Source organism: Anas acuta, chromosome 3, assembly GCF_963932015.1.
Source record: "Anas acuta chromosome 3, bAnaAcu1.1, whole genome shotgun sequence".
Taxonomy (NCBI): Eukaryota; Metazoa; Chordata; class Aves; order Anseriformes; family Anatidae; genus Anas; species Anas acuta.
Window position 1 is genome coordinate 61,691,510 of NC_088981.1, and position 15,018 is coordinate 61,706,527.

A 15,018-nucleotide genomic window follows, 5' to 3' on the forward strand; every position below is an offset into this window, starting at 1 on the left:
GGTTTCATAAAATTAGATATGCAAAAAAGCATCTTGAAATTAGAAAAATCACACTAACTGCATATTACCTTCAAGAAATTAACTACATTTTCAAAGACTGAAACAGTGGATAGAATTTAAGTGAGAATCACATTTTTGCTGTTGGACCCTTTGAAATGTCATTCAGAAAGAGATCTATTCACTGTATTTAAACCGGAGCAACACTGCAGGAGTGCCTGGATGTAAGACTTATTTCTTGCAAAATGCCCCACAGAGGAACAGGACACTGGTATGAAGTGTGAAAGGCACAGTTAATGCTAGAATAAAGTTGGGAAGAATCTTATATAAATTATAAGATCATATTTTCCCTCAAACATACGGCTTTTTTAAATAACAGGTTTTGAATCTGCAGATGAATGAGGTCACTCATAAAGTGATGTTAAACTAGGGTGAAGATATGAGAGTCTGGTCTTAAATGCTCTGTGGCTTTACCTGAGTTCATTTATCATTAAGTAATAATACTGACAAAAATATTTTAATTTCTTCCATTTAATTTTGAAATTATAGTCTGCCTGATATTTCTTTGGTGTCTCTGGTGCCTTTTTGGAATATAAGTGTTTATAAAGTGTATTAATATTCCTGACATATTTTATTCATTTCTGGTGGTGCTACAGTAACTTTTTTGCATTAAATTAATTTAAATTATCTCTCTTTCTTCTCTTTACTCTGCCAGATCCAACATTACACTAATTATCTCTTGGTTACATTTCTGAAGAATCATGCTTCCAGACTTCTGTTTTCAGCTTTGTAACCATAGCAGCAATTTTTATGGATTTTAATAACTGAAGTTTCCCTAGAACTCCTCAATTTGAATACTGAGATCCTGTGTTTAATATTTTTTTCTTTTAATTTCTCAAATGTATTTTCACCATATTTTTTTTTAAATATTAAAATAATAAAGCCATAAATAAGTGTCCTTAGGGAGCTTTTCAAGAAAATTGTTCATTTTGCACAGTGATCATAACATGAAGCTTTATTTTGAAGTAACTTCCCACACTATATGAAGAGACACAGACTATATGAAGAGACCCACACTTAATGAAGAGACCCAGACAGTCTCTTCATTAAGCACTGAGCTAATTTTGACTATGAATCACAAACTGAACTGACTTCATTTCAGGTTTTCCTCATCCTTTAGTTATTAGCATTTGTGAGAAATCCTAGAGCCATAAGAAAGCCTGAGATTATCCAGTTAATCATAGAGGCTAGGCATAATATGAGTGCCTACAGTCTAAATTTTTCCAAAATATAGAGTTTATCTGACTTGGAAGAGGTTAGTGGATCTGCACGGAAAGATACCAGGCCCTGTCAATTCACATTAAAGTGTAGGTTGAGAAATATCCTGAGAAATTTATGTCATTCCTGTTTCCACTTAATTAGCTCTGCACGGAGATGGCACAGGATGCCAATCAACATACAGTATATTGTTCAAATCTACAAAAAATGCATCACTAAAACTAAACCCTAAAGCGTAAGAATGATCTTGACTGACTTTGCAGGTATGAACTCGTATTTTCTGGTTTGGTTAATCTGATTTTCAATTTCTGTTTCTATTTCCTTGATAAAACACTACATTACATAATAAGCATTACCCATTTTCCCCGAGTGAAAAAACTAAAGTGAGTCAAAAAAAAATCCCTACATTCATGTGTTTTGTTAAGAAATGAATTACTTATCACTTGCATGGGGTGATCTATTTTTACAAGAGACAAGTTTTAACAAATCTCTGAAGAACACATACATACATGGCACTGGTTAATTACTGATTTCTTGTCACCACTGCAATACTAGTAGAAACGGACATCTTCTGAGAGTTTGGCCTAATGTAGTTTTCCATGGGACTGTCCAAAAAGGAATTATAAAGACACGCTACCCAATGCATGCCCCCCAAAACAGAATAAAGGTTGAAATCTCCTGAGGAGCAATACATGCAGCTGTTTTTATTGATTGGATATTGCACATATTTACTGGCAGTTGCACATCTACCGTTTTATTATGCTTCTGCATCCTGCAAATAGCATTTTTGCTCCCCTCAGTCTCATCTTGTAAAGAGGGTGATGGGCCACAAGCTAAATTTTTCTCTCAAAACCAAGCAAGACTTATGAATAAATGGGGAAAATGTAACTGGAGAAATGCAGCCAATGATGGTTAACTTTTTAAAAAGACTGTTTTCAGCATTAGCATTTACATGAATATTATGCAATAATTTGCCAAATGCAACATGCCAGGGCAGCAACAATGAAAACCAGAGGAAAATACACAATCAAGGAATATAGCTGTGCCTATCATCTACAAAGTATTTTGGTTAAAAATATTCACTTGTTGTCAGACAGGACAAGACCCCCTCAACTTGTCAATTCTTAAGCAGAAGAATGACATGAACTGAATTTCAGTAGTCACCTGACACCAGTCTCCAGCTGGAGTAGTTTATATATCTTATTTTTCCTTTTCACTGATCATTTTTGAAGCCTGTATATCGTCTCAAATCTGCACTGGGCAAATATATTTTTAAAACAGTAAATTCAAAATTATAAGCAAGAAAAATTGCTCCTGGCAAACTAAAAATCCCTCAAGGCACAGAGAGAATGAAGCTGGCAGGCAGCAGCATTCACTCATTTGTAGCCAAAATTTCAAAACTCCTTAGACAGAGCATTACACACAGATTTTGCTTCTCCCACCAGGGTTATTCCTTCTAACACCTAGCCCCACAGAGAAAGAAAGAATTAAATCTCCATTTTAATAGCTTCTGTCAGAAGCTTTGCTTTGTAAGGACTGTTTCAGCAGTTTTTGGTGGTAATATAAAACATTTTTGTGATTAACAGCCGTTTTATAACTAGTGTAATTGGCCACAAATCACAGAAATGTCATAATGTAGCAAGAAAACACTCCCACCTCTATCATAGCCCAGCCTGGATTTCTGGAGTATATATTACTTGAGTGGCTTATGGATTTCCATTACTTTAACTAATGTACTACCTGTAGTGCAGGCAGAGAAATTTCAAACTAATGATCACTTCTGTCTAGCAGATCTTTATAGAGTGCCCATCATCCATCCTTCACTTTCAGTAGAGACTCTGAACAGGGTGGCTTGTAAGAACGGTAGAAAATATTTATTAGTTTTACACTCAAATCTCGCTTTCCATCCGGGAAACATCAAGTCATCCAGAAGAGATTATGTTCATAATACTAGTAACACCATCACTTTGGAGAAAAAGCAGAGTGGGGAAAAAAATAATCTGTTTTTGCATTTTACTCTTATGTATCTGCATTCTGGGCATTACGCTAACTGATCTCTGTGGGTCAAGCTGTGGAGCATGTTTTATCAGATACAAAAAGGCATACTGGAAAATTTGGAATGTTTATCTGTATGGAGCACATTATATCCAAGTCATATCAGAGAACATTAGGAAACTCCATCTCATTAACCTTCAGCATGGGGCAAGACCACAGACAAAGATCTAATACTTAGCTTATAAGCACTGCTGTTCCCTGTTTGCATGAGGATTGCTTTATGAATCTTTAGGATGCTTAGACCTTCACTTCTGAATTATGAAATGGACATCAACTGAAATTCTCACTGGACTAAAATTGGAGAATAACATGTTTTTTTCAAAAATCTCTGACGTCATGTCTTATTGAGGTTGTAATATTTTATTTATTTATTTATTTATTTTCAGAGTTAAATTGGATAGCCCTGTGGGAACATAGTATTGATATACATTCAAAGTCTTTGATTTTGGCCTGGAAAACAGGTCCCTATGCTCTACAGAGCACATGATAACTCGGAGGTAACCACTTATGGAGCACAGAAAGCTATGGATTCCACCATGGTGTACAAATGTCTTTTTGGCATTTCCAGCCATGGAAAGATGTGAAGTTTGCTTTCTTCACAAACAGCATCCCTACTCTTTCTGCTTCAGCCATATTACTTAAATTTGCCCACTGGTCTCACCTAGCAGTTCAATGATTTTCTGTGGTGTATTTACTGAAACATGGTCCTCTGGCCCTAAATTGGTACTGAATCTGGCAGTAAAGTCACAATAAAGAGGAAGCCTAATATACATCCAAGATTTACTAGAAACTGTCGGTACTTATTATTTTCTTGTAGCAGCTCTGAGGAGAAAAATGTTTTTAAACTTTCAAACTGTGTATGATATTGAAATGTAATTAATGACCATATTAAAATTTTTGTCTTATGACCTTGTTAAACATTATGATGACTTGTTAACTAGTCTGCAAGTTGAAATCCTAGAGCTGCCAAAAATAAATAAGAGTACAGTAATAGTCAAATGATGACTCTGTGTTATGTGGATCTCATTCTTCATGCTGTATGGTTTTTATAATGCATCTCCCAGGAGGCCAATGAAAATTTTATATATTAAAACCCGAAAGACTGGGCTCTATTATAAAAATCTGTCTTATTTCTAATAAAAAATATTTTTAAGTACTGTAGCATGACATGGAAGCTTCAGGCATCATCTCTGTGACAGGCAGATTAAATCTCAACCTGTTTACTGTGTGTGATTTTTCTAGATCTGATGCATGAAATAAACAAACAAACAAAACAGATTAATTTTCAAATCCTATAATGAGCAAGAAATATCACAGTGGTTTTCATCTTGTCCTCTTTATTTCTTCCAAATCCTAGATCTGTTTTCTCATTTAAGTGAGAAAGTGTTATACCTGTCCTTGTAGTTAATCCCATGTTAACCGTGCTAGAGCACAATGACATCAGCCAACTGAATCAGATTTAACTACAACATATATAGTATGAAAAGATTTTTCAAAAGCTAAACTGACTGAAAAAAATCTTTTTGAAATATATACATATATGTATAAACGCAAGAGATATGTCAAACATAAGAGATGGGATTACAGTGTACTAAATTGGAATAAACCATGAAGTTATCATTTTAAACATATTCTATCTAGATTACTTAAAAACAAAACAAAACAAAACAAAACAAAACACAAAGTATTTGTATGAATTACCTTCAAAAGTAGCTGTATGAATGACTTGGTTAATTGATATTGCTATAACACTTTAATATACTAGTGGCATAAAGACGGTACAATCTTAAGCCAGTTTCTCTTGTATATGTAAAAACAATGTACTCAAACAGCAATGTTTAACATTTTTCACAAAGTTGTGAAACTCAGAATGCTGGCCTATTTCAAAGCGTATGATGCTTATTTCCCTTCAGGTTCGGTTGAAATACTGAAATATGAAATATTTTTTAGCTCCTTTCTAAGACTTCTGTGGAGAAAGAATTGACGATTACTGTTAAACAGATGCTTCATTAGCACAGCAATAAGTATTTTCTTAGAAGACTTATAAAACAATCTGTCTGGATAATGATGCAACATACAAACTGCTTTTGTTTGCAAGATTGTGCAAGAGCTCAAAAGATCATTGAATCATAGGCTCCGAATGTCTGCCCAAGGAACATTTTTCTCCTTCTGACTAGCAGTCATTCCTCACTGATGTTTGCCTAAGCTGTTTTCAAAGATTTTCAAAGGTCAAATCCTCCTCAGGCAATCAATTCCAGTACTTCTACATTTTAATTACAAGAAAGATTTTCCTAATATGTGATCTGGAACAGCACAATTTAAGATATGTTAGTACAGTCTTATTTGGAGAAACCTTGGCATAACTGAAGAATAAGTCCCTACTTATTCGTCTCTTTTTCAGTCTACAATTTTAAATTATTTCAATCTTTCTCCTTCTCTCTCCTTCTCTACAGTTCCACTTAGTCTTCATGATGTTTGCAAGACTATCTGCAAATGATCTCAACCTTCATGAAGTTCAGTACCTAGCACTGCAGACAGTAATTTTGCTAAGGCACTAGTAACCCTTCCACTCTGTGGACAAATTGTTTCATGTGTTTTGGAAAGCCATTCACCTGTTCATGCATTCCCCTGCGATACCTACCTGACATCCACTGCGAACCAGCATGTGATCCATGATTGTCTTCTATGGAACTACTACACAGACTTGCTCCTCATCCTGCATTTCTGTAGCTGTGCATTCATGTGTGCATGAAGCACCTTGTTGTGTTCATCCTGACTACTGCCCTACTTTCTCACACTGTGGCATTCAACGATAATACTCTCATTTATCAAGGAGAAAATAGGTACATTATAAACACAGTCTTATCTGAATTATCAATTATTATGTCTCACCAAACAGTATTTCTGAAGAAAGCGCAGAAAAATAAAGACGTTTTATTTGCACCAAATTGAAATACTTGGTTTGAGACCTACAAACTTCATAATTTGAGCTGCATTTAGCCACATACTTAAACCTTAAGAATGAAGAAATAGTGTGTGTGTGTGTGTGTGTGTATGAAAACACACACTCTCTTTTGTCCAGAGATATGTTTTAATTTTGTTTTTGAAGAAAATACTTAGCAATATACTTCCCTCCCATTATCCTAGAAAATACTTCCCTCTCATTATCCTATTTGGCAAACATTTCATCCTGCATCCCCACACTTCCCCTTTCTGTCACAACCCCATAAGCATCCTAAAGAGATGTGCTATCTCTGGTTGGTATTGTAAACCTTAATTCAGCATTAACAGGTATTTTAAACCCTAATTCTGTATTAATAGGAAGAAAAATGTAATGCTGTGCTGGATTTTGTACTAATTTTCTGCTAGAGCATTTACTAAATCAAAACTTGTATTTTCATACCTCTCTCATTCCCACTTACTCTCAACCTTACTGTAATCATCAAGAGAAGACTAAGGTTCTAGCTCTTCAGCCTTCCCATCTCAGAAGAGGACAAGCATCCCTGCATTATGCTTGGACCCAAAATAGAATATTTTTCATTGATACATTGTTCAATTTAAAAACAGATACTGAACTAGAAATATTTTTTTTTCTTCTGACATGGCTTATTCATACTGGAAGTAAAACAGTCTCATAACGTTTTTCTAGTATTTAATGGACCTGAATGTCACATACTGCACATACCTTTAACATCATTTTCTAGCCTCTTGGCATCATTAAGGACCCTGAAGCTTTTCTGGAGAGAGCTCTTGGCATCATCCTTCAACGACCCTTGAGGACCAGATGTCTGCAGACAAACAAGCAGTGTCACAGATACAGGAAAGTCTCAAGTCATAAAAGATACAGGAAAACCATCTAAGTGAATGTTCTAAATTCAAATGAACTTCAGTGTGTTCTGAATCATATCCCATTGTCATTACACTGGTCTGCAAAAGACTAAAAAATAATTTCCTTTAATTAATTTTCTTTCGTTTTTAGAGGAAGCCAGTTCTCCTTTGGAATACCAGTGATGACTACGATAAGAAGAGAAAATGTTTGTATCATTACAGAAAGATTTGCTCTAGAAACAGAACTTTTCCAGAACAAACAAATCTTTCAACTTAAAACGTTTCTTCCTCCAGCTACAGTATTTCTCCCTAAGAGCTGCTACAATACCTTTAGGACTGGATCTGATGTTCCATATTCTCAGAGAACAGAGCTGTCTTCATGGTTAAATACAAGAACTGTAATTGCTAGGTCAGTATAGTAAAGATGCTACAAAGGAAATAGATTTTAAAAAGAAGGGTAAACTGCAGTTAATCTGAAAGAGTTTTATTACTAAATAACCATCCTTCTACATATCATGTTATTTAAAGATCTTTGCTTTGAAAAAACATCTCTCTCCAGTGCAGAGACTGATCAATTGGTAGCATGATTTTTCTAAATTAGATTAGTATTTTCAGTTGGTAGATAATGCTCTAGGTTCTGAACCACTTACTGTTCAGTTTGTAAGAGTGAACTCAGGTCATACATCATACTGACTACATTTCTGTGAGAATACTCTTGACAGCCAGATAACATTCTATATTAGTCATGGGTCATAGCCTTGTAACTAGTATGCAATTAAGCAGCAGCTACTTTTCATTTTCCAGGGCAGATACATATACTCAAAATATGTGTCAATTAAATGACACAGTTATTATTACTATTCATTATTTACATAATGAGTAAGCCCAGAGGTGATACTACTGAATCTTTGCTGTTTTTTGATGAAACGTTGAGAACCATGTATGGGACTTGTCTATTTCTTTTCCATTTAAAAATCTTAAAGAACACTTTGGATACTCACAAAACTCAGAATAAAGTTTTTTTGTAAAGGTACATCTCAGTGACATGTGTGGCCATGTCACTGGGATACATCTACCATACTTCTTCCTTGTAGTCATGGGATTTGAATTTATTCTCAGCTTTCATCATGGGCTAAGTGATTTTATGAAGTATGGCCTATATGACTGCCAAGCACACTTGAACTATTAAGCTGTTCCTACTATAAATTCTTCCCCATATCAATAGAAAATATATTTGAAAGATCAACAAAACAACAAAACCTTTTTTTTTTTTTAAAAAATAGATTTTATCACTTAATATAAGTAGCACCAATAACAGAAAAACACATATAACCCTAGAAAAAAAGAAAAAAGCAAACAACAGCAAAAAAATGACTTTCCAGTTCGGCAAAAGATTGCTCCTGAAGGAAGAACAGTTGGCCAGATTTTGTAGCAGATGAACCTGTCAAATCAGATAATACTACTACATATTCTTTTTTCCCGTTAGCATCAAAACCCAGGTCCATGTGACCACGGACTTCAAAAATAATGATTGTTTTTATTATTAAATTACTAGGCATGGTCGACTGGCTGTTAAAGCAGTTTATAGTCAATAGAAATACATTGGAAGGCCAGATTTGCAATGCAAAAACAAGAAGTTTTATATCAAATATCAAATCAGGGACAATAAATAGGTCTGGGCTGGCAATTAGTCAGAAACAGATTTCAGCATAAAGGCCCTTTAGAGACAAATACACTTGTACTGATTAAAAGCTTTATTTTATATTAATTTTCAAATAATTTTGAAAGGGAGGATTAATCAAAAAAATCAAATGCAAAACATACTTTTTTTGCTAGCTTTTCTTCCGGCTCATGGAATGTTGAGTTATGATGAAGTCAATAATGAAAAAAACAAATATTTTCTGGCAGTGTGAGGTAAAGTCTATGCCCAGCTTGCGGCAAGCTTGGGTCATGATGAATCCTTTTATGATTTAATAAGACTGACAGCTAAGGGATTTTTATATTGTTTTCTAAATTGGTACACCTGCTGTAAAAATGAAAAAAAAAAAAGTAAAAAATTACCGTGGTTCAAGACAAATTGGAAAACCACAGTGTCTCAGGAATCTAAGTTCTAATTCTATCTGTTCCAGAGTGTACATACACTGGGGACAGTAACTTCCTCACTCTGTGCTTCCCTCCACACCCCCTGCCCTATACAAACTTTGTGCAGCTTGACTGCTTGTGGCATCTTGTGGCAGGAGTGGGATCTCATTATGTATTCAAACAATGCCATCTCATTCTTGGGTTAGAGGCATAAGTGCTGTTATAATAACATAATACAAAATGCTGCCACTGAAACCATACATCATCCTTAATGGTCTGTTTCTTCCTTTCCTTGGGTTAGCAATAATTTTAACAAGGTTTAGCACCAAAAGAAAAACATGTATCAAATTACTGAAAAGCTCTATAAATCCATAATTAGCAATAATTATGGGTAAGGAATGAATTCAGGAAAAAATATCCCATGTCTTCCTTTTTCTACTACTTCAGTGACTCTTGAACTCTGTTCTTACCAAATGATCCACCTTCTGCAGAAGTAGAAGAAAGATTTCAGTTCAGCACATAGCCTGGTGGATTACAGAACTATTTTGGGATGAAGAAGATCCCTCCAGATCTCCCAGGGATGGCTGTGCGAATCACTGAATGCACATTCACAGGGATAAGGCTACTGGCTGCAAGTTTGAATTAGATTAGCAATGGCCACAGCATTCTGTGAAGACTCAGCACATGCTGGGCACGGTCTGAACATGTATCAGACAAAGAATTGCTGGGACTTTTGCAGTATGGAGGGATTTTTTTTTCCCCAAGGTTTCATGAATGCATGTACGCATGAAGTAGGCATTATGGTGCCTAAACCTGCTGACATGTCAGTAGTTTTGGTCACTTGAAGAGGTACAGCTCCAAGCACATATGCAAATCCACTGGGGCAGTTTTGAGGATCACATACTTAAATTCACCTTTACACTTGTAAGTTGTTTTTTGTCCTAATTCACATCTATTAAAATGGCTCTGCCTTATTTTTTAAATAAAGGATTTTCTTTTCACATACATTTACATTCTGAGATGCCTTCACCTCCGTGAGAGCTAAGGCTACTCTCATTTTCACAATCTTGGAGAAAGAATGAGAAGTCTTGGGGATGCTGAGAATTCTGAAGTACCAAGATGTTATGAATGAATTGCACCTCAGGACACTGAGTGTAATGGCACCCCAATAGTTGTGTCGGGTGCCACTACAAAGGGAGTAAGAAGAAAAGAAGCAAGCAGGACTCTAAACACTTAACATGTCACCTGTGCTTCCAGTTACTAGTCTAAAAAAGACTAAGAAGAAAATTACTTCTTCAAGATGTGTTTTAAAACTATAGTTCTGATCTGAGAGACACAAGCTGGGTTTGTTAACATGACTCTCCTCTTCAGTCAGTTACTGTCTTGGCTAAGTAATGGGGTATTGAAGCTGCCTGAATGCTAGAGATTTCTCATCTGTGATAAATTTATTTTTCTTTTAAAGGGGAGAGCAAATCCATCATAAAAAACTCAGGAGGAATTTTTCTGTCATATTTTTAATACATTTTTTCCCAGTCATTTATCAGGCTTCCTGTAATCACGACGGATTTTAAGCATTTTTTTTGTTGTTGTTTTGTTGTTCTTGCCTTTAGCAACATTAGCTTAATTTAAAAACAAACTAATCTTCCTGTTAAAAACAAAAACAACCCCAAATTCTGAGATATCACTGAGGCTCCCATATATTGTTTACTTCAGTCACTTGCAGGGTGGAATCTAAAACTCAGCCCAGTTCTAGCATTTCTAGTTTATGCACCAGCTTGCTGCTGTTGGAAACCTTCCCTCCACAGACCCAACACTATCATTTGCTAGGAAAGGCTAGGTTCAGTGATGCAGGTGAACTTCAGACCTCTCCTCTGTTATCTGCTAGCTTCTGCAGATCAGAGTCCTTTACAGAAGATCGGCACCCACAGGTACTCTCAGAAAGAAAATATGGCTCCATCTTCCAGAAGGAGCAGAAAGAGATTATTTCTGTCTTCTATACATTGGGCAAAGAGCAACTACTTGAGAAGGAGGGAACAGTTTCTAGGACTTGCTTAGTCTGAAGGAGTTCAAATCCACAAATGACGCCTTCTAGGCTAGTGCTTGAACCATGGAGCTGCACGACAGCATGGGGGCACTCCTGTCCTGCTAAAGCTCAGCTACAAGTAAGCTCCTTGGGGCCTGCAGAAAGAGGAGCCTCTTTCTGATTTTCTGATTTTAGCAGTTAAACTTCTGAACTAGGACAAGCAAATATCTGGCTCTTTCCATAAATAAATAAATAAATAAAAATAGAATGGTTAAACAATGACTGAACTTCACATTTTTTTTTTCAATTTGGCCCCAAATCCTAACATGTTTATTTACCAAATACTGTGTAGTCTACCTCGCTCTGCAGCAGCATGATGGTAAACCACTGATTATCTCTCTATATAGCCAATTATGTTTAAAAGGCAGTAGCTTTCTCCATTTTCCTCTTTATCAATTAGGTAAAGATCAACTAGATTACCCCTGTTACACATATACAGCAAAGAACATAAATAGGCTTCCTCTAATGAATGTATAGAGATGAGATTCTTAAAACCCCACCCAAATAGTATCTTAGTCTCTCCTTGCTACTCACTTGCATAATATTGTCCATCTCTTCACCTCTATCCTTTTCAAACTATCTATCCACTTTCACCCCATGGTATAATCTGCCAGTTCACCATCCGATTTATACTCATTTGTAGTCAAACTGTAATTGCTTGCTTTCTTTCTTGACTGCTATATGTATCTTTTTTTCTTTTTCCCTTCTCAATCCTTACAACAGCTGCCTGCTTCATTCACTGTGAATCATGAAAGAAACAAAGGATAAATGTCTGTATTAAATGTAAATGCACAGAAAAACAAAACAAAACAAAACAAAAACACAATAATCCAGAACTCCTTATTTACTTCTGCAGAGTAATTAGCAGTTCTAGAGAAACAAATAACTATTGAGAGAACCAGCATACACTAATATGTGAGGTGACTTTTTTTCCCCATCAAGAGAGAAACATACATGTAGTAATTAGTATTATTTGAAACAGAAGTTACCAATCTATCCTGTCTAAAAATATTGAAATATTTGTGCAAGAACTAAATCACTTTATCCATCTCCAAAATACAGACTTTTCCAGCATGTTGTTGCTTTTACTGTTCTTGCAATCTATTTGACCGAAGTAGCTCTCTGCAAGCTAATTTTATGCACATGCAAGTGTTCTAACTGCAAGTTTATTCTGTTCACCTGTATGTTTCTGTATCAAATACAGGGTCTGCCTATTTTATATAATACTGTAATTTCCTTGGTGATTTTTTGTGTGCCTGTGAAGTGCACATCAATTGCTCTATGACCAGCTTCCACAAATTAGCCATTAACTCCTTCAAAATTAGGTATAAAAACAATTCTGACTATGCTCAGAATGTTTTCCGGTCTACAGAGCCAAGCTCCTCATTATGACTCAGGCAGCAGAGCTGGCTTTAGCTTAGAATCCTATTTTTAAAAGTTCTCTGTTTCCTCTGAAAATTTATATTATATATCTATAATATTATTATAATTATTATTATTTACTTCCAAATTTACTTATTTTTCTTACCGCTTGCATAGCTTCATTTGCAAGAACCTTGGCTTCCTTGGCAACTTTTTCAGCTTCATCCGTGTTATCCTTGATGTTAGTATAAGCATTGAAAGCAAGTGTGGCATTGAAAGAGATGTTTTTGGCTTCAGCAAGGATTCTGTTGGGATGGAAAAAGCAAACACATCATTAAACCTGCTATCAGAGCTCAATAGAATATAGTAGCCTACTTCTTCAAACCCAACAGCCTTTATTTCTAAGGTTATTTCTAAGACATTGCTTTAGAGAGCAATGCTACACTTGAAAATTCAGGAGTTCTGGCATTATATATGTAAGAGAATTCATATTTCATCTGTGCAAAAAGACACAGAAAAATAACATTTGTTAACAAGGAGGTTATGTGAAATAAAAAGGGATCAGGCAGTGAGATGAGACAGTGCAGTGCTTAATAAATAGTAGATATTACATACATACATTACATAGATACAGATATACAAACACTTTAGTAGATATACATACATAGTATATATTATATACTCTTTAATATATATTTTAATATATATATATAAATCTGTAAATCTCTATATATACAGATTTATAAATCTAAATACTTATATATAACATAAATATAAATTTACTATCTACTATTATCTACCATACAGTAGATTATATACTATAATGGATAACATATACATAATGTAGGTTTATAGGTTACGGGATGAGTCAGGCTATTCACTGAAGTTTGTACTGTCTGAACATGGGGAACATCATCATAGAGATATTTTAGAGCAGTCTGTGTGAATCACCCTTTTCTTGGTCTGTCTTCCAAACACAGAAATCTCATTATCTAAAAGAAATCCTAAATGTTCAGTTTTCATTTCGCTTACCAAAATGAAAAACATAACCAATAATACTTCATATTGAATGGAGTGTTCCATTTATATGAAACACTCCATTTTAATAATTACAATTAAATTAAAAGATAATTATAAACAAATAATATTCTTGGTGCAGGGGTTAGAGCTCAGCTAACTGACTTTCAGGGGAATTTTTAGACACCAGACTAGAGAAATCGCTTTTCTTGCACTCTCTGCATGTGACATATTCAAATATTTTCTACAAAGAAGTATTGCACATACAGAATTAACTTGAAGACATCTCTCTCAGAACATATTATAGCTTAATGCCTATCCTACTTTCCCTGAAAAAGGGTAAAAGGGTCCAATTCACTGCTTGAACTGGACAAGAATGAATGTCAACTTGGATCTTTGCCTCTCAGGGAAATGCTCTGGACATTGATGCGTATGGTAATGTCAGGGAGGCAGAGGTTAGTCCTGCTGGACCTGTTTCAGCCTATACAAAATACTTAAGTCATTGAGACAGAATGTGTGGAAGAAACTGAAATTAATTCCCTAACCTCATAACTAATCTATTCTCTGGAGAATCGGGACAGCTGGGTTCCAATACTTGCTTCAATGAGCGTTTAATGATTTCTACAAAATACAAAATAAAATACAAAGGGTATATTCCCTGGACTCCATGCGTAGATAACAGAGGGAGATAAATTTCCTTTGGGCTGCCTCTGTATCATTCCTGGAAGAGTCTAGAATCATAGAATCATACAGTCATAGTATATCCTGAGTTGGAAGAGACCCACAAGGATCACAGAATCACAGAATCACAGAATTTCTAGGTTGGAAGAGACCTCAGGATCATCGAGTCCAACCTCTGACCTAACACTAACAGTCCTCCACTAAACCATATCCCTAAGCTCTACAAGAAGCTTACTAGAAGCCAAAAATCTCTTAATCATAAGCAACAAGTTTACACATCAGTAATCCCAAGGCCAGCTTTCTGACCCTGCTAGCATCTTGTGAAATAGATTGGAAGTGACCTAACAGGCAACTTGCACTTACTGAAGGACACTACTAATTCAAGTCATGTAATGAAGTAAGGGATTGCAGGAAACTTCTGAAATTATAAGGAATGAAAATGGATATTTATTAATAATAATAGTACAATGGAAATCTGTAGTCTCTTGTGTTTAAAAAGAAAGAAAAAAAAGCTTGCTCATTCAACATCAGGAAAGGAAAGAGACCTACTTTACCATGTCAATCATTATGTCTAACTCCTGGCTCTACACAGGACCACCCCAAAATCAGACCTTACGTCTGAGAGCTTTGTCCAA

At 35.4% G+C, this 15,018-nt stretch overlaps 1 protein-coding gene across 8 annotated transcripts in view; it reads right to left on the bottom strand.

The window, feature by feature from the left end:
- LAMA2 (laminin subunit alpha 2) overlaps positions 1-15,018 on the bottom strand; it is a 383,401-nt gene that overhangs the window by 56,469 nt on the left and 311,914 nt on the right. For all 8 annotated transcript variants that reach the window (XM_068677473.1, XM_068677471.1, XM_068677468.1 and 5 more), the window contains 2 exons: positions 12,852-12,990; positions 7,016-7,118 (listed from right to left, as the gene is read on the bottom strand). In XM_068677473.1, coding sequence (XP_068533574.1) covers positions 7,016-7,118; positions 12,852-12,990 — 242 coding nt within the window. The remainder of the gene's footprint in view (positions 1-7,015; positions 7,119-12,851; positions 12,991-15,018) is intronic.